The following is an 18,867-nucleotide window of genomic DNA, read 5'->3' on the forward strand; positions in this document are numbered from 1 at the left end:
TAAAATTGTTTACTTTTTTGTTATTTGTGAAGAGAGATTGTTCTTGTACAGAGCAATTGTGGGTTGTGTGCTGGACATCGTTTTAGACAATTAAAAAATAATAATTACTAAATGTGAATTTTAAACACAATTCTTTAATAAGTACCAATCAATTGCACAAGACCATTAATTACAAAATGTACAATCCATTTGCCTTCTCCATTTGACTGCTACAGGTACCTACCTGTACCTGAGACAATAAAAGGCATTAATGGCCTTCACTGTTTTATATTTTCACAGCAATCAGAAGAGTCACAGAGGCCTCATGCATTTGCTCCTTCTCAATATGGATGTTCCAGCCATAGAAGGGGTGTACAACGGGTATAATAAGGTGAGGCTGTCAAGAAAAAGAAATCAGAGTTTGAGGGGAGCTGCCATTTGATGTAAGGCTTCTATCTCTGACCACTTCTCCACAGTAGACTTGCTCCAGCTCGCTCTTCACGGATTACTATGTAGCCTTGCTCCAGTGGAAATAAAAACAGAAACCATCTCAGAACAGAACAGCTCCTTATTCATACAATAATATGTTATGAACATAACAGCAGTCACACCCATCAACAACTCTCACAGCAGTTGTTGAGTCTTTTCAGATTCTGTCTACCGGTAGATTAGAATAACATTTCGGTTCAATCTACAGCCAATCAAAGGACATAGAGCCGGATGGATATTTTAATGTCTCACCAATCAAAAAGGGGTAAAAATGAACACGAGGAGCTACATTTTTAAAGATATGAGATTTTAAAAGATGGCATATGAGAGAATATCTTAGCATATCGCATGGTGTGGCTGTCTGGATGTAAACTGAGCCTGATAACCGTTACATCTTCATGACAACCGTCCAGGGAAAAGTATTTTTCAGCTCAAGAGTAAGGAAGCGTCCGTAGGCTCACCTCATCAATGAACTCCAGCCCATTTGAAAAGCACAACATACCAAGTCTGTGTTTACTCAGCAACACTGTCTGATTAGACAGAGAGCAAGTAGTGTGTAGTCCAACTTATGTCCGGTCTGTCACTCACGGTGTGTCTTGAGGGTGTCTCCTGCAGCACTCTCCCTGACAGATAGAAAACATTATCACAATCACTCACCAATGTAACAGACAAGGAAAGGAATCCCACCTACTGCTTTTTTTGTAATTGTAATATATTTTTTAACAATACAATAAAACACATAAATAATGACAACACACCTGCCCAGACCCACCTGCTCACACCCCCATCTCCAGGGCCCGCATCACTCTCTGCCACATGGCCTCAAACTGCACCATTTTGTTTCTCTTCGTCGCCCACGCACTTTCAACATTTAGATAATAAATCATTTGACCTTTCCATTGTGTTAATAATAGAGGATTGGTTGATTTCCAGTTTAAGTATATGTTTTTTCAAGATGATTAAAGAGAAAAGTATCTCACTGCACCCCGATATGGCATGTCTTGAAATATGCAGACAGGTGGATTAAAAGTACATTTACATTGTAATACTTTTGACAGCCAACCTAACTCCGCCCATAACTTTTAGACTTCATAGCATTCCCAGAAGGCATGGATTATTGAGTCATTGTTAGTTTTACAAAAAGACACGACTACCGTTGTGCTGTAGAATTTGTGAATTTTGTCCCTTGTGTAATAAATTCCATACATTAGTTTACAGTGGCTTGCGAAAGTATTCACCCCCCTTGGCATTTTTCCTATTTTGTTGCCTTAAAACCTGGAATTAAAATTGATTTTTGGGGGGTTTGTATCATTTGATTTACACAACATGCCTACCACTTTGAAGATGCAAAATATATTTTTTTGTGAAATAAGACAAAAAAACTGAAAACTTGAGCGTTTATAACTATTCACCCCCCCAAAGTCAATACTTTGTAGAGCCACCTTTTGCAGCAATTACAGCTGCAAGTATCTTGGGGTATGTCTCTATAAGCTTGGCACATCTAGCCACTGGGATTTTTGCCCATTCTTCAAGGCAAAACTGCTCCAGCTCCTTCAAGTTGGATGGGTTACGCTGGGGTACAGCAATCTTTAAGTCATACCACAGATTCGCAATTGGATTGAGGTCTGGGCTTTGACTAGGCCATTCCAAGACATTTAAATGTTTCCCCTTACAACACTCGAATGTTGCTTTAGCAGTATGCTTAGGGTCATTGTCCTGCTGCAAGGTGAACCTCCGTCCCAGTCTCAAATCTCTGGAAGACTGAAACAGGTTTCCCTCAAGAATTTCCCTGTATTTAGCTCCATCCATCATTCCTTCAATTCTGACCAGTTTCCCAGTCCCTGCCGATGAAAAACATCCCCACAGCATGTTTGCTTATTTCATTCTTTAAGCAATGGCTTTTTTCTTGCCACTCTTCTGTAAAGCCCAGCTCTGTGGAGTGTACGGCTTAAAGTGGTCCTATGGACAGATACTCCAATCGCCGCTGTGGAGCTTTGCAGCTCCTTCAGGGTTATCTTTGGTCTCTTTGTTGCCTCTCTGATTAATGCCCTCCTTGCCTGGTCCGTGAGTTTTGGTGGGCGGCCCTCTCTTGGCAGGTTTGTTGTGGTGCCATATTCTTCACATTTTTTAATAATGGATTTAATGTTGCTCCCAGGGATGTTCAACATTTCAGATATTTTTTTTATAACCCAACCCTGATCTGTACTTCTCCACAACTTTGTCCCGGACCTGTTTGGAGAGCTCCTTGGTCTTCATGGTGCTGCTTGCTTGGTGGTGCCCCTTGCTTAGTGGTGTTGCAGACTTTGGGGCCTTTCAGAACAGGTGTATATATCCTGAGATCATGTGACAGATCATGTGACACTTAGATTGCACACAGGTGGACTTTATTTAACTAATTATGTGACTTCTGAATGTAATTGGTTGCACCAGATCTTATTTAGGGGCTTCATAGCAAAGGGGGTGAATACATATGCACGCACCACTTTTCCGTTATTTATATTTTAGAATTTTTTGAAACAAGTTCTTTTTTTCATTTCACTTCACCAATTTGGACTATTTTGTGTATGTCCATTACATGAAATCCAAATCCAAATCCATTTAAATTACAGGTTGTAATGCAACAAAATAGGAAAAACGGTATACTGTATTAAGCATACATTTTAGTTAACTGTAATTTCATTAGTTATGTTCCAACATTCCCTCCATCTTGTGCCAATATCCGTTCTTTTTAAGTCTTGGTTCCAATTGTTTACATAAAAAAAAAAGAGATTGTCAGTTGGATAGGCTCTCTGCAAGTTTTTGTATATCTTACTTGTCATATGAATATCCTTTTCTGACTCAAATAGGATTCCCTCAAGATTGCTCTGATGTCCAAAATAGAAAAGTCTTGATAGGAAAATTAAGTTGCATGTATTTGAAAATATCTACATTGGTCAGTCCAAAATAGCTTTTTAATGCTGTCATGGAAATATATGTATTTCCTATTACCATGTCATTTATGGTTTCTATGCCTTTAGTTTTCCATGTGGACCAATTTATCAGTGAATTCTGAAAAGCTATCCAAGGATTGTTCCATAGGGTTGCGTTTTTAGGGAGTGATATTGGTTCTTGTAGAATATTTCATTTTCTTCCATATTGTTATAGTGTTCTTAACTATGAAGTTGTTAATGTTCTTCGCTTTATACTTTGAACATAGACACGAAAAGATTATGGGGATGAGCATGCACATCTTCAATATGTACCCATTGTTCCTCTTTAGTGCATTTAACTGTGTGTCGCAAGTAAAAAAGCCCTGGGTGGCGAGTTGATACAATTCCAAGTCTGAAAGGTTAAAACCCTCAGACTTAGGAAGATGTAAAACTTTCCTTTTTGTTCTAGGAGTTTTATTTGCCAATATAAAAGTCTTATGGCCGAGTATACTTTTTTAAAGATTGTCTTCAGTGGGATAATTGGTATTACTGAGAATAAATATAAAAACTTTGGGAGCCATGCTATTCTGAAGAGGTTTATTCTAGCTGGAAGATTTATGGGAAGATTTTTCCATTTAATTAGATCTGCTTTCATATTGTTGAGTGATGGGATAAAGTTATCTATCTATATATATATATATATATATATATATATATATATATATTTGTGGTTTGTTGTCACTTATTAAGCATCCTAAGCATTTTATATTTTGTTGTGGTCCATTTAAAGGATTGCTGTAGATCATGAGTTATTTTTCCTATTGCCATTATTTCATTTTTCCCCATGTAAATGTTATATCCTGATATTTTAGAATATTCTGAAAATATGTTTTTGCAAGGGGGGGCATAGAGTTTAATATTGGTCAGGTATATCAGGTGATAATCTGCAAATAAGTATATATATTCATGTTTACCAATACCTGTTATGTTTCGGTCCTGTCTAATTCTTTCTGCAAGAGGTTCATTGCCAGTGCAAACAGGAGGGGGGAGACAGGACATCGCTGTCTTGTGCCCCTTTCTAAAGCAATTTAATCAGATAATGTATTATTTGTGTATATTTTTGCTTTAGGATATTTATATATTTAATTTAATATTTCAGCTGGGAAGTTGAAAGCTTCCAAAGTTTTGAATAGAACAGGCCATTCAAAACAGCCAAAAGCCTTTTTCGGCAATAATCAACAGCCTTATTGATAAATCTATATCTTGTTTTTTTGCACATTGTATTAAACTGAAACATGTTCTTGTACACTGAGTGTACAAAACATTAGGAACACCTGCTCTTTCCATGACAGACTGACCAGGTGAATCTAGGTGAAAGCCATGATCCCTTATTGATGTCACCTTTTAAATCCACTTCAAATCAATGTCGATGAAGGGGAGGAGACAGGTTAAATAAGGATTTTAGACAATTGAGACATGGATTGTGTATGTGTGCCATTCAGAGGGTGAATCAAAAAAGTATTTAACTTCCTTTGAACGGGGTATGGTAGTAGGTGCAACGCTCACTTGTTTGAGTGTGTCAAGAAGTGCAGCGCTGCTGGGTTTCACGCTCAACAGTATCCCGTGTGTATCAAGAATGGTCCACCACCCAAAGGACATCCAGCCAACTTGACACAAATGTGGGATGCATTGGAGTCAACATGGGCCAGCATCCCTGTGAAACGCTTTCAACACCTTGTAGTCCATGCCCCGACGAATGGAGGCTGTTCTGAGGACAAAAGGGGTGCAACTCAATATTAGGAAGGTGTTCCTAACATTTTGCACACTCAGTGTATTTGTTTGTGTCTATTTTTAATATACAGTTTGATATGTATCAAATCTGTTTTTAGTGTTTATTTTTTGTCTGCTGATAATTGCTTCAGGGTTGTTGAGTCTAAGAAGGCTGTAGGATCAGTCTAACCCTTGAGAAAAAAGATTGCAGTCAGAGTGCAGTATAACTGCAGTACACTGTAGTATAACTGTAGTTAGAGTGCAGTATAACTGCAGGACGCTACAAATACTGTGTCCAAAATAGCACTTTTTTACTGCAGTAATTTTGCAGTATAACTGCAGTTAATCTGGAAAAACTGCTTCCAAAATACCGGTCGACTGCAGTTACTGCACATTTACTGTAGTTTCAAAACTGCAATCTTTTTTTTTTTTTAAGGGAACTCTTGTTTAATTCTGATTATTATAGATTTTCATAGAAGCTTTTAAAATTGTCATTAATCGCGTTGTTGTTTCTAATTAACGCATTTGTATCTTTATCTTTTTAAATGATAACTGTTTTGGCGCGTATTTGTTTTGTGAGGGCTGCGAGATGTTTACCATGTTTATTAACCATTAATAGTATGCTTTATTTGAGTTTAACCTGTAGTTGTTTGCTCTCTTCAAAAGTAAAATATCATATTCCTGCTTAAGTTTAGAAATGTTATTTTCTTCTTTACCTTGTAAAGATTTTTTTATGGACTTAATTTTTTTTTTTTTTAAATAATAATAATAATTAAAATGTCTAACTTAGATTTAACTTTCAGAGTATGAGCTTATCATTCCCCTAATGTACACCTTGAAAGTAACCCAAATTATATAGGGGGGGGGGGGGGGGGTCGGCTTTTCTCTGTCCGCTGTCTACATTTGTAATGGTAAAGGTTTTTATTTTTTCATTTAGGTACACCTACCGCTTTTAACAGTAGGAAGCAACCAACTAGCCTTACCAACTAAATTCATAATGGGAAAATCAAATGTGTGGAGTCCAGTGCAGTTAGCTAGAGAAAACGACACTGTATAGTGACTAGAGAATAACAGTCAGTATTAGGGGTACCTGGAGGGAGACACATGGATGCTTGGCCACCTACCATCCACTGCGGTGAGGTGCAGTGTCAGGTGTGCCTCCATTCTGTCCACCAGTACCTAAATGTTAGAGCACAACAATACGTTAGCTAGCACTTCATGACAGCTAGCTTCGACCGCAACTGGATTCTAATTTGACGGTTTATACAGATCAAGCCCAATGAATCAGAATCCAGTTGCGGTTGGGGCTACATGGCAGTATGCCTTTCAGACATAGAACTAGCTACAATTTGAAACGGCGTGATATTTGAATGCTTCCATACAGCTACAGCCGTTACACAGTAGATAGTGGTCGAGTTCGTTTCGCATGCCCCAGTGCCCTGGGTGGGTCGAGATTTCACTTAAGGACCAATGGATTGGTCTAAACTGAGCAACCTCTGCCCACCTGGGGCACTGGGCCATGCAAATCGAACTCGCCCAGTGTAAAGCATAGCACAGAGAATTTTAGATCAAACTTTAGTTGCCGATACTTCCTCAATTCCCGACTTGGAAGACAATGCATGTCTTCTAAACTTCCATGTTTCTGTTTGAAAATGCTTGGTTATTTAATTAAATATTTGTTTTGCTACATGAAGTAAACCATTCCGCGATCTTGTCTATTTCAAATCTTCTCATTGATCGAGACAGGCGAGTGTCAACCAATGATGCATATAAACCCTGGATTGCTGATGCTACTGTATGTATTGGTTATTGTGAGGCTTTGAAGCCACTGGTCGGCCATACGGGCACTCCTGAGCCGTCCTTAATAGGAATGAATGGAATTCTACAGTGTTTCAATTAAATGTTTCAAGGACAAAATGACATGTACAGTTGAAGTCGGAAGTTTACATACACCTTAGTCAAATACATTTAAACTCAGTTTTTCACAATTCCTGACATTTAATGCTAGTAAGAATTCCCTGTCTTAGGTCAGTTAGGATCACCATTTTATTTTAAGAATGTGAAATGTCAGAATAATAGTAGCGAGAATGATTTATTTAAGCTTTTATTTCTTTCATCACATTCCCAGTGGGTCAGAAGTTTACATACACTCAATTAGTATTTGGTAGCATTGCCTTTAAAATTGTTTAACTTGGGTCAAACGTTTCAGGTAGCCTTCCACAAGATTCCCACAATTAACTGGGTGAATTCTGGACCAATCCTCCTGACAGAGCGGGTGTAACTGAGTCAGGTTTGTAGGCCTCCTTGCTCGCACACGCTTTTTCAGTTCTGCCCAAAAATGTTCTATAGGATTAAGGTCTGGGCTTTGTAATGGCCACTCCAATACCTTGACTTTGTTGTCCTTAAGCCATTTTGCCACAACTTTGGAAGTATGCTTGGGGTCATTGTCCGTTTGGAAGACCCATTTCCAGACTGATGTCTTGAGATGTTGCTTCAATATATCCACATAATTTTCCATCCTCTTGATGCCATCTATTTTGTAAAGTGCACCAGTCCCTCCTGCAGCAAAGCACCCCCACAGCATGATGCTGCCACCCCTGTGCTTCACGGTTGGGATGGTGTTCTTCGGCTTGCAAGCTACCCCCTTTTTTCCTCCAAACATAACGATGATGGTCATTATGGCCAAACAGTTCTATTTTTGTTTCATCAGACCATAGGACATTTCTCCAAAAAGTACGATCTTTGTCCCCATGTGCAGTTGCAAACCGTAGTCTGGCTTTTTCATGGTGGTTTTGGAGCAGTGGCTTCTTCCTTGCTCAGCGGTCTTTCAGGTTATGTCGATATAGGACTTGTTTTACTGTGGATATAGATACTTTTGTACCTGTTTCCTCCAGCATCTTCACAAGGTCCTTCGCTGTTGTTCTGGGATTGATTTGCACTTTTCGCATTAAAGTACGTTCATCTCTAGGAGACAGACCGCGTCTCCTTCCTGAGCAGTATGACGGCTGTGTGGTCCCATGCTGTTTATACTTGCGTATACAGATGAACGTGGTACCTTCAGGCATTTGGAAATTGCTCCCAAGGATGAACCAGACTTGTAGCGGTCTACAATTTTCTTTCTGAGGTCTTGGCTGATTTCTTTTGATTTTCCCATGATGTCAAGCAAAGAGGCACTGAGTTTGAAGGTAGGTCTTGAAATACATCCACAGGTACACCTATAATTGACTTAAATGATGTCAATTAGCCTATCAGAAGCTTCTAAAGCCATGACATTTTCTGGAATTTTCCAAGCTGTTTAAAGGCACAGTCAACTTTGTGTATGTAAACTTCTGACCCACTGGAATTGTGATACAGTGAATTATAAGTGAAATAATCTGTCTGTAAACAACTGTTGTAAAATTACCTGTGTCATGCACAAAGTAGATGTCCTAACTGACTTGCCAAAACTATAGTTTGTTAACAAGAAATTTGTGGAGTGGTTGAAAAACGAGTTTTAATGACTCCAACCTAAGTGTATGTAAACGTCCAACTTCAACTGTACAAAGAAACGTCAATAGAAAAACAGGAAATGCAGCTAGTTTGCTGTCATTCCAGCTTCAGTTTATAGTGATTGTGTTAGCCGTGTAGTTGGCTATCTCTTCTGAACAGTGGCCTGGCGAGAGGGCAAATGTTCTATGCCAGGCGAAATGGCACATCATTAGCTCATTGTTATGTATCCCCCCCCAAAAAATACTAGAAAACAGCTTAAACAAAAGTAAATGCAGCTACTTTGCTGTTATTCTGGCTACACTGTTTGACGTGACTGTGTTAGCCAAAGTTGGCTAGCTGGTAAGCAAGGGATAAGAACGTTGCCAGCCATCATGGCAAGCTCGCTTTGATCTCAAAAACGCATCTCCCGACTGCATGATTGACAGACCGCTTGTGCCTGTCAATGCAGGCCTACAATAATTATACTCTGGTGCGCTCTGCAGAGATTGGGAGGATAGAGGACAGTGCACAACACATTGCATCCGGAGGACACTGATCCAACTCTGATTGGAGTAGCCTAAATTGTTTGATAGTGCTTTTTGCGTGATTTTTTTTTACTTGTCCATTTGGACAACATAAATGTTTGTCCTACTTAAAAAATAAATAAAATAATAATACTTGCCCCGGGCAAGTGGACAAGCCTTAATGTCAAGCCCTGGATACCCCCAAAATTCCTTAAGTAGTACTCCAAAGTATCTTTACTTAGTTACATTATACCAGTGGTTCCCAGCCAGGTGTACTAGGACCCCTGGGGGTACTTGGCCTATCCACAGGGGGTACTTGAGAAGACTCATGAAACCATATGCCTACTGGTAAAAAGCACATGAGGGGGTACTTCAGGGCCCCTGCCCAGGCAAACCGGCGACCCTGGGATCCCCATCATATGTTAGCAAAAAAATGTATAATCAAGTCTTATCATCTGTTAAATGATAATGGAAAGTAGAAGTAATCAAGATATATTTTGGGGGGATTTGTTTTTGTGAAAAATAATTAATGAATATCGGTAGCTATAGTTCATATCCATATTATTCATATTTGATTCAGTGATTGAAATTATGACCCCTTCCCTCGATAGCCTATTGGGCAACGGAAGCACTTCTTACCACGAGATCGCCTTGCTATTCATGTTGAATGTCAATTTAAGCAAGCTGCTAAATCTACTGTGTAGGCCATCTAAAATTAGATGTAGGCCTATCAGGGGCTATAGGCTACCTGCATATAGCTAACCAAACCATGGCTAAATGGAATTACAATCATAAACCCAGATTTTAGTCAGTAGCCTATGCCTATTGAAATGACAAGTCAATCTCCCAAATAGGCCATTTAGAACGGTTTGTAGTCTTAACATCTGGCACTTAATAAAGGCACAACTGCCAGGAAATAGCCTACCATTCGTTTTTTGAAGTTTATTTCTTTATTAGTCACATTAGCACGCAATAATTCTTATTGATGGAAAAACGATTTTTGATTAAGGTCGTTCAAAGTTAAATCGAGATTCCTTCTTAATTCAGTCGATAAGGTTATGGGAAAAATGTTTATTGGCTAAATGTGGCAACTCCGCTATTGCTGATTTTTTTAAATGTCATATATATGAGACTTTGTCGGCCCAAATGAACCCGATGACCCAAATGTGGGGATCTGGCACATGGACTAAAGCCAGGAATTTGAAGTATTGGTTGGACGAAAATCCTCTGTGCTATTCTATGCATTACACTACCTACTGTGTAACGGCTGTATGGTATGGAAGCGTTCACATATCACCGCCGTTTCAAAATGTAGCAAGCTAGCATAGACCTAAACGTCATTGTGGCAAACATTCTATGATGAATGTTAGTTAGTTTACTGTAGCGCTCACCTTGTCGGTAATACATATCGTTCACAGTGTTTCCGTAAACTCTCCAAGCGAAGTGGATGGCAATGAGACTGACAACGAGCCAGCTAAACAAGATCTTGAATATTGACACTCTCATATCATTAGCCAACCAGTCATCCACGAATTCGGAAAGAAACGACACAAACCCGTCCACAATACGGGATAAAAACTCAAAATCCCACGGCTCTTCCATTTTATAAAACACCACCCAACGTGTATGATTTGTCAAAAAACATGTCTTACCTAAACCAGTTAACGTTAGGTTATGTTCAAGGCTGAGTAGATGGCTAACGGGTGATGCGCTGACTGTTACAATTCACCACATTCCTCAAAAAGATTTAGGCGTAATCTCACAAGATGTAAATATTTGCTTTTAGTATCTAAACCCAGATGCGAAACATCGCGAGACTTCCGGGAACGCTTGCGAAACAGATGAAGCAGACCAGGGTGTTTGAGAAGTCTGTGGCCGTGTTCGAGAGCATCAAAACCGTGATTTATCTAGTGACGTGCAGTTCGCGAACGATTCGTTCTTTTTGAACTACTCTTTTTACTAACTCGAGAATCATAATTCGTTAATTTTATTCATTCGTTTAACCTGCTAGTGTTGGCAACAATGAGTCCTACAGCAGGATTAATACACGCTCCTCCGGTTCAGCGGCTCCAGAGACATGCTCCGACCACCAACTGTCTGTCATAGAAGCACAGAGAAATAGATCATGAACATAGAGAAGAAAAATACATGTTTAGAACTGATCATTAGAGAAGGATTACTTTTATACTATCCCAGGTATTCCTTAAAGAGGTAGGGTTTCTTAAGTAGTTGAACATGTTATTACTCCAACCTCGTGAAAGTCACAAACTGACATGTTTTCATTTTCGTCAAAAATAACTTTAAAAAATCAAGGAGTGCCTTTGATTTGAAGGCCTGCACATGCACAGTTCAAATCAAATCACATTTTATTTGTCACACGCGCCGAATACAACAGGTGTAGACCTTACAGTGGAATGATAACTTACGAGACCTTAACCAACAATGCAGAGTTTTAAAAAAGTAAGTAAGAAAAATGTGCTAAATAAACTGAAGGAAAAATAGTAACACAATAAAATAACAATGATGAGGCTATATACAAGGAGTAATGTGTACATGTAGGTACTAGTAAAGAGACTGTGCATAGATAATAAACAGAGTAGCAGCAGTGTATGTGAAGGAATGTGAATGTATGTGTGTGTTTGTGGCTTCAATATGCATGTGTGTGTGTTTTGTGTGTGCGTTGGAGTGTCAGTGTAGTATGTTTGAGTGTGTAGTTAGAGTCCAATGAGTGTACATCGAGCCTATGCAAGAGAGTCAGTTATAACCGTGCTTCTAGACCCGAACCCTGGCCCCTTGCCCTGGAACGCACCCTGACTGTGGGGAGGGGGGAGTTTCTCCTCTCATTGGTTTGTTACTTGCTCCATCTAAATTATCATTGGACAACGTATCCTGTCACCACTGGGATTCCGGATGTGCTGTTGTGAGTGTAAAAATTGTTTTTCGGCAATTTGCCTACCAGTTATATAGCCTAAATTCACGTTATACCCCGACGATTTAACAACAGAATATCAAAACGTAGCTAAGCTTTGTTTTTTTGTACAATATTTCAAGTTATGTCAGTGTGCGGAAAAACTGGTGTTGGGGAGCACTGGAATGTATTTGGCTGGCTAGTGAGTGTAGCCTGCAATAAAAAACATGCAGGAAGAAAAGCTAAATAATACAATCTAGCTAACTATCTTATTTGCCAGCTAGCTAGGTAGGTAAGTAATCAGCTAGCGAACTAACGTTAATCGGTTTAATCCAATTAGCTAGAATAAAATGCGTTTTCATTTAGACTTTACGGTAGCTAGCTATGATGATGTTAGAATACAAGGCGTTTTTATTTAGACCTAACGTTAGCATTGCAATGATGATGTGTTGTTCAGGGGCCGGTTTCCCAAAAGCATCTTACGGCTAAACTTATCTTAGAATATATATATATATATATATATATATATATATATATATATATATATATATATATATATATATATATATATATATATATATATATATAGTTCCAAATTATGAACTTAACCATAAGATGCTTTTTGGGAAACCGGGCCCTGGTTTAGATGCAAATTGGCTTCCCCCTGTCTGTGGCTTCAGCTGTTTTAAGAAATGAACGACTCAAGTTGAAATGTAAAAGCGTTATTAGTAGATAAAGCTAACGTTGCGAGTAACATACGACTACTTAGCTATGTTCTTACTCCAGGGGCTTTAATCTTATCAAGATGCAAGTGAGTGCTTGCTACGAAAGCTAAAGCCACATATCCGCTGACCTATTTTAACAAGGCTTGTCATCTAGGCCTTAGCAACTTGAATTACCCGTTTGTGGCCAGCTGCGTAGCTCGTCGGTAGTGGTGTCCTGTTGTAGGATGACAGGAACTGTTAGCTGAATATCAAATGAATGACTAGTATGCCAATGAATGCATCATTTTCTTTGATTTACAGTGTCTGTGATGTCAACATGGACAGAGATGACAGTCAAGAAAAAGGAGAGAGAGAGGAGATAACGAGTTGTGATCCACCCTCTGTTGACTGCATCCTGTCAACTGGTATGAAATGCCTTTCTTATAGCATGTGACATCTAATCTAGAATGAAAGTTAGCTTATCTTTAATCCTCTAGAGTCTACTAAACTAACATATGGCATTGTTTTACGATGGTCATACCAAGGATCATTTAGATATTTGAGTTAGAATTTTAGGACCCCTTTAGGTGTGTATATATACAAAAATATTGATGAAATATTGAATTTGGCCTTACTGCTATTAGCTCATAGAAACGCATTGAATAACAGATTCATACATGGAAAAACAGAAGGAAGTTTGTTTTGAAGAGTCTGGCCTATAACTGACAGACACTTTTCACCACAGATGCGGAAGGCCTATATCGGCGGATGCGGTGAATTGAAACGCAGCCCATGCAAAAAACAGATATCTCTAGCTTAAACAGACATATTTTTATGGGGATTGTTTAATTATGCTAGTTGGATTTCTGCGGGGCTGCGGAAATTGACTGAAGAGGTTTAATGTCAATGTAGCTGATTGTGAAATGCCTCCACACAGCAAGTAGGGAGATCTGCAGTGTTTGTGATTCTTTTACTGAGTTGATTATTGTCTGATTTTCAGGTTCTTCTTATCACACTCCTGCCCTGCCCTCTGACAATCACACAGTTCCTGAGCCTGCTGGACCAGTGGGAGGAGACAAAAACACCAATGTGACTTTAGAGGAGCCTACAAATCCACCTACATCAGAATCTATGGGAGAGAAGGGACTACAAGCAGCTCCTGACCAGGATCTAGAACCGGCTCCTGTTCTGGTAAAAGAGGAAGAGACTGATGCGTGCAGTAAGACAGAATATCAGAACTGTTCAGGTGGTCAACCAGAGACTGTCCCAGAGGAGGTTTCAGCTGAGAATGGGCAGGACGACTCAGGGGAGTTTATGGTCACTATGTTGGCCAGAGGTAAACTGGAGGAGCAAGGTGTGGGAGTGAAGAGGCGTTCCTCTCCACTGTCAGAGACTGGCGCCCCAGAGGCCCCCCCATCCCACCGTGATGAAGACGTGACGGCGGAGAGCTGGAGGCAGCACAGGAAGCATGTGTTTATCCTGAGTGAAGCAGGGAAGCCCATTTACTCCCGCTATGGCAGTGAAGAGGCACTGTCGTCCACCATGGGAGTCATGATGGCACTGGTGTCCTTTGTCCAGAGTAGTGACAACATGATCCGCTCTGTCTACTCAGGTGAGAATTTCTAGAATTTCCTTACGTTCATGACTATGACAATAACTGTTACTGAAGGTGTAATTAACAGTTCACTATAGGTGTTTATTCATCATCCTTTGCTCCCCGTGTACAGCTTTACATCAGGTTTTTTCAGTGTCTGTTCTCTCTACCCTCTCCCCCTCAGATGGGCACACGGTGGTGTTCATGCAGAAGGGTCCTCTGGTGCTGGTGTCTGTGTCGAGCAGCCGTCAGTCAGAGCAGCAGCTGCGTGGTGAGCTGCTCTACGTCTACTACCAGATCATCAGCATGCTCACCCAGGCCAGCATCGCACGCATCTTCGAACACAAGAAGAACTATGACCTGCGGCGACTACTGGTCGGCTCCGAAAAGATCCTAGACGGCCTCCTCAACCTGGTGGACTCGGACCCCAGCTTCCTGCTGGCAGCGGTGCACTGCCTGCCACTGGCCTCCTCTCTCAGGGACTCTCTCAGCCAGATCCTGCAGAAGGCCATCACCACCAACCTGGTCTTCTCAATCCTCATCGCCAAGAACCAGCTGCTCACCATCGTCCAGGAGAAGACGGTGATCGAGGACGCCAGGCTGGAGCCTGCTGACGTCCACCTCCTACTCAACCTCATTGGGGCCTCCTCTGCCTTCCAGGCCGGAGAGATCTGGACTCCCATCTGCCTGCCTCTCTTTAACCCTGACTGTTACTTCTATGCCTACATCTCCTACCTGGACCCTCCAGAATGCACTGTGTGTCTGCTGCTGCTCTCTACGGATAAGGAGGCCTTTTATGCGGTGGCAGAGTGTAAGAGGAGGATAGAGGAGGCCATGCTGGCTCAGAGCTCCCTGAGCCTCATAGCCAAGGCCCACTCCTACAGTGTGAGCCAGGTGGGCGTCTCAGACCTCAGGCACTTCATGTACAAGCCCTTTGATGTGCCAGACAACCACAAGCAGCTCACCCAGTTCACCAGGTAGGTGGTATCTATTCTGTTGTGCTTTTGTAACCTTTACCCAGTGAATGGTTATGAATGATTCACATCGGTCTATTTCATTTAACTTCTTTTTTTAATGTACTTTTTGGACTAAATATACTCTGGATAGTGGTTCTGCAGTGTGTTTAATGTGCAGACAGATTAGCCTACAAACATAATTACTCAAAAAAGGAATGTCAAAGGTAAACGTAAAAAAACATGTGCCTCAGGTCAGATCACATGCATCCTCCAGTAGGCCTGTTGCTTATGATTACCATGGTAATATTATGGAATCATAGAAATTGAAAGTGCATGATATCCATGATGATACTAATAAGATTGTATCATTCTCACTGTAAGAAAAAGTATGCCTTCAAGTATTTCTTATTTATCTTGATTGGTAGCTTTGGGTTTCTTATTAGATGAGTTGTACCAGGGAACACAACCTTGCAAAATCTTATACATCTGGGGAAATAAATATTCACCATGCAATGCTGCGTCACAGAAAGGCTAACATTTCAGTCTAACTTACATTAGAGCATGATCAAAGTTGGAGAAGCAAACACGTTTATTTTGCTAAACACATTGTTTGGCAATTCCCCTTTGATGTACAGTGCATTCGGAAAGTATTCAGACCCCTTGACTTTTTCCACAATTTGTTACGTTACAGCCTTATTCTAAAATGTATTACATTGTTTTTGTCCCCTCATCAATCTACACACAATAGCCACATTAAAATTTGTAATAAAAACTGAAATATCACATTTTACATAAGTATTCAGACCCTTTACTCAGTACTTTGTTGAAGCACCTTTGGCAGCGATTACAGCCTTGAGTCTTCTTGGGTATGACGCTACAAGCTTGGCACACCTGTATTTGGGGAGTTTCTCCTGTTCTTCTCTGCAGATCCTCTCAAGTTCTTTCAGGTTGGATGGGGAGCCTCGCTGCACAGCTATTTTCGGGTCTCTCCAGAGATGTTAGATTGGGTTCAAGTCCGGACTCTGGCTGGGCCACTCAAGGACATTCAGAGACTTGTCCCGAAGCCACTCCTCTGTTGTCTTGGCTGTGTGCTTAGGGTCGTTGTCCTGTTGGAAGGTGAACCTTCGCCCCAGTCTGAGGTCCCGAGCGCTCTGGAGCAGGTTTTCATCAAGGATCTCTCTGTATTTTTGCTCTGTCCATCTTTCCCTCGATCCTGACTGGTCTACCATTCCCTGCCGCTGAAACACATCCCCACAGCATGATGCTGCCACCACCATGCTTCACCGAAGGGATGGTTCCAGGTTACCTGCAAAGTGACGCTTGGCATTCAGGCCAAAGAGTTCATTCTTGGTTTCATCAGACCAGAGAATCTTGTTTCTCATGGTCTGCGAGTCCTTTAGGTGCCTTTTGGCAAACTACAAGCGTGCTCTCATGTGCCTTTTACTGAGGAGTGGTTTGTCTGGCCACTCTACCACCAAGTCCCTTCTCCCCCGATTGCTCAGTTTGGCTGGGCGGCCAGCTCTAGGAAGGGCCTTGGTTGGTTCCAAACTTCTTCCATGTAAGAATGATGAAGGCCACCATGTTCTTGCGGACCTTCAATGCTGCAGAATTGTTTTGGTACCGTTCCCCAGATCTGTGCCTTGACACAATCCTGTCTCGGCGCTCTACGGACAATTCCTTTGACCTCATGGCTTGGTTTTTGCTCTGACATTCACTGTCAACTGTGGGACCTTTATATAGACAGGTGTGTGCCTTTCCAAATCATGTCCAATCAATTGAATTTACCACAGGTGGACTCCAAGTTGTAGAAACATCTCAAGGATGATCAATGGAAACAGGATGCACCTGAGCTCAATTTCGAGTCTCAGAGCAAAGGGTCTGAATACTTATGTAAATAAGGTATTTCTGTGCAAACATTTCTAACAACCTGTTTTCACTTTGTCATTATGGGGTATTGTGTGTAGATTGATGAGGAATTTTTATTTATTTAATCCATTTTAGAATAAGGCTGTAACGTAACAATGTGGAAAAAGTCTGAATACTTTCCGAATGCACTGTATACCATTGGCCGATATGCACTGCATAATGTCTGAGGTCTTGCTCTGTCCTTGTTTAAAACATTTCATGTGCTGTTGATTTCAGCCCAGAGATGGAGGCTCCCTACAGCACAGAGGAGGAGAGGATGAGGCTGCTGGACCTGTACCGCTACATGCACGGTCGCATCCACAGCTCCTCCCGGCCCCTCAAGCTCATCTACCACGTAGCAGAGAGGGAAACCCTGCTGGCCTGGGTATGTCACTCCCACATGGTTTTACACGTGGAAGTGTTACTATGGGCAGCTCTCTATACTGGAGGCTGTTTTAGTCTGGAGTCTTGGTCTCACTGACCTGCATTCTGATGTAGATCTGAAGTTCAAGGGTTTACATTGTAGTATGTGAGCTATTTTGGATTGTTGCTAGCATTCATGTTACATACTTTTCAGCTCAATGGAACATACTTTGTAAATTACTGTTATTTGAAACTGTTGAAATGGATCTGCTAAGTCAACTTATTGAATCTCTGTCCTTTACTCTATAGGTCACAAGTAAATTTGAATTGTACACCTGCTTCAGCCCCTTGGTGACTAAGGCCTGTGCCATTAACGCCATAACCAAGCTTCTACGGTGGATCAAGAAGGAGGAGGACCGTCTCTTTATCCGATACCCACCCAAGTATTCAACCACCCCTAACCCCAGCAAAAGCTCCCGAAGGTCTGACCAGCAGGACTCAACAGATAATGGCTTCATGTCTCTCCTATAGAGCTGCTCTAGCCCTGTGCTTAGCCCTGGCTATTCTACTCTGTCAACAAAGTTTGTACACTGGTTCTACAAGAGGTTTGGCACAGGCCACATCCTACATCTTTGGGTACTTCATTGAACTTTAACCACTGGACTATTTAAGGAGGACTTGCCTTTTTGACACTTTCAGACTATTACTTCTGTATCTTTATGAGAAAGCATGTATAGTAACTGCATTAGTGCTCTTTTAGATTACAGTCGAACAAGTTGATGTTCAGTGAATCTGTAAAGAGAAAGCAAACATTTTTAAATTGGCTAGTGGTGGAACATTGAAGATCATTTTCAATGATATTGAGGTGTTTTATATAGTTTTATTCTATTGTAACAATGGTGAGAACTTCTCGAATGTATCATATCAAAGACTTGTTACATACAACTATTGCAATTCAAGCTTTCATGGTCATTGACACTGTAGCACATGACAAAAATTAAATGGACTACCTTCATTATACAGAACTGCTCTTGAATTTGTTTAACTACCTTCATAATTATTGCTAGAAACCTTAGATGTTGACAGGCTGACATGAGTGTGGTTATTGGTGGGATGAACAGGAAATTAAAAAGCATGAATATCTGATTTTGAAATCACATCTTCATCAAAATTGGAAGGATTACCACTCTAGTATGTGTATATTTGTTTTGATATGACCTCTACATGTTGTTCTCAGTTGATACAATTGCTAAACAATTGTTTGATTTGCATGTTAATCTTTGCAGTTTAGATTGTAA

At 40.7% G+C, this 18,867-nt stretch overlaps 2 protein-coding genes across 4 annotated transcripts; one reads left to right on the top strand and one right to left on the bottom strand.

The window, feature by feature from the left end:
* Positions 1 to 114: 114 nt before the first annotated feature.
* On the bottom strand, positions 115 to 10,922 carry LOC311134130 (T-cell leukemia translocation-altered gene protein homolog). 3 transcript variants are annotated; one of them, XR_014613648.1, is made up of 4 exons: positions 10,531 to 10,922; positions 6,272 to 6,326; positions 971 to 1,091; positions 115 to 376 (listed from the first exon to the last, which is right to left on the bottom strand). XR_014613648.1 is itself a non-coding variant. In XM_084167717.1 (3 exons), exons 1-3 carry the CDS (start codon positions 10,739 to 10,741, stop codon positions 1,049 to 1,051), a joined length of 309 nt encoding a protein of 102 aa, XP_084023843.1. In that variant the 5' UTR covers positions 10,742 to 10,922; the 3' UTR covers positions 115 to 1,048. The 3 variants fall into 3 exon arrangements, 1 of the variants encoding a protein (XP_084023843.1); XR_014613649.1 differs by having other exon boundaries at positions 930 to 1,091; XM_084167717.1 differs by having other exon boundaries at positions 115 to 1,091.
* A 1,111-nt stretch (positions 10,923 to 12,033) lies between these two features.
* On the top strand, positions 12,034 to 18,584 carry mon1bb (MON1 secretory trafficking family member Bb). Its single transcript, XM_084167266.1, has 6 exons — positions 12,034 to 12,059; positions 13,073 to 13,176; positions 13,752 to 14,363; positions 14,530 to 15,322; positions 17,444 to 17,591; positions 17,879 to 18,584. The coding sequence occupies exons 2-6, from the start codon at positions 13,089 to 13,091 to the stop codon at positions 18,098 to 18,100; spliced, it is 1,863 nt and encodes a 620-aa protein (XP_084023392.1). The 5' UTR covers positions 12,034 to 12,059; positions 13,073 to 13,088; the 3' UTR covers positions 18,101 to 18,584.
* Positions 18,585 to 18,867: the final 283 nt, after the last annotated feature.

Source organism: Coregonus lavaretus (genome assembly GCF_964263955.1).
Source record: "Coregonus lavaretus genome assembly, chromosome: 8".
In the NCBI taxonomy this organism is placed as follows: Eukaryota; Metazoa; Chordata; class Actinopteri; order Salmoniformes; family Salmonidae; genus Coregonus; species Coregonus lavaretus.

Coding starts and splice junctions, on each gene's coding strand:
- LOC311134130 (XM_084167717.1), bottom strand. CDS start 10,741: ATGGAAGAGCCGTGGGATTTTGAGTTTTTATCCCGTATTGTGGACGGG. Junction 6,327..10,530: donor CGATATGTATTACCGACAAG/GTGAGCGCTACA, acceptor TCTAACATTTAG/GTACTGGTGGACAGAATGGA. Junction 1,092..6,271: donor GCACCTCACCGCAGTGGATG/GTAGGTGGCCAA, acceptor TCTATCTGTCAG/GGAGAGTGCTGCAGGAGACA.
- mon1bb (XM_084167266.1), top strand. CDS start 13,089: ATGGACAGAGATGACAGTCAAGAAAAAGGAGAGAGAGAGGAGATAACG. Junction 14,364..14,529: donor GATCCGCTCTGTCTACTCAG/GTGAGAATTTCT, acceptor TCTCCCCCTCAG/ATGGGCACACGGTGGTGTTC. Junction 15,323..17,443: donor CAGCTCACCCAGTTCACCAG/GTAGGTGGTATC, acceptor TGTTGATTTCAG/CCCAGAGATGGAGGCTCCCT.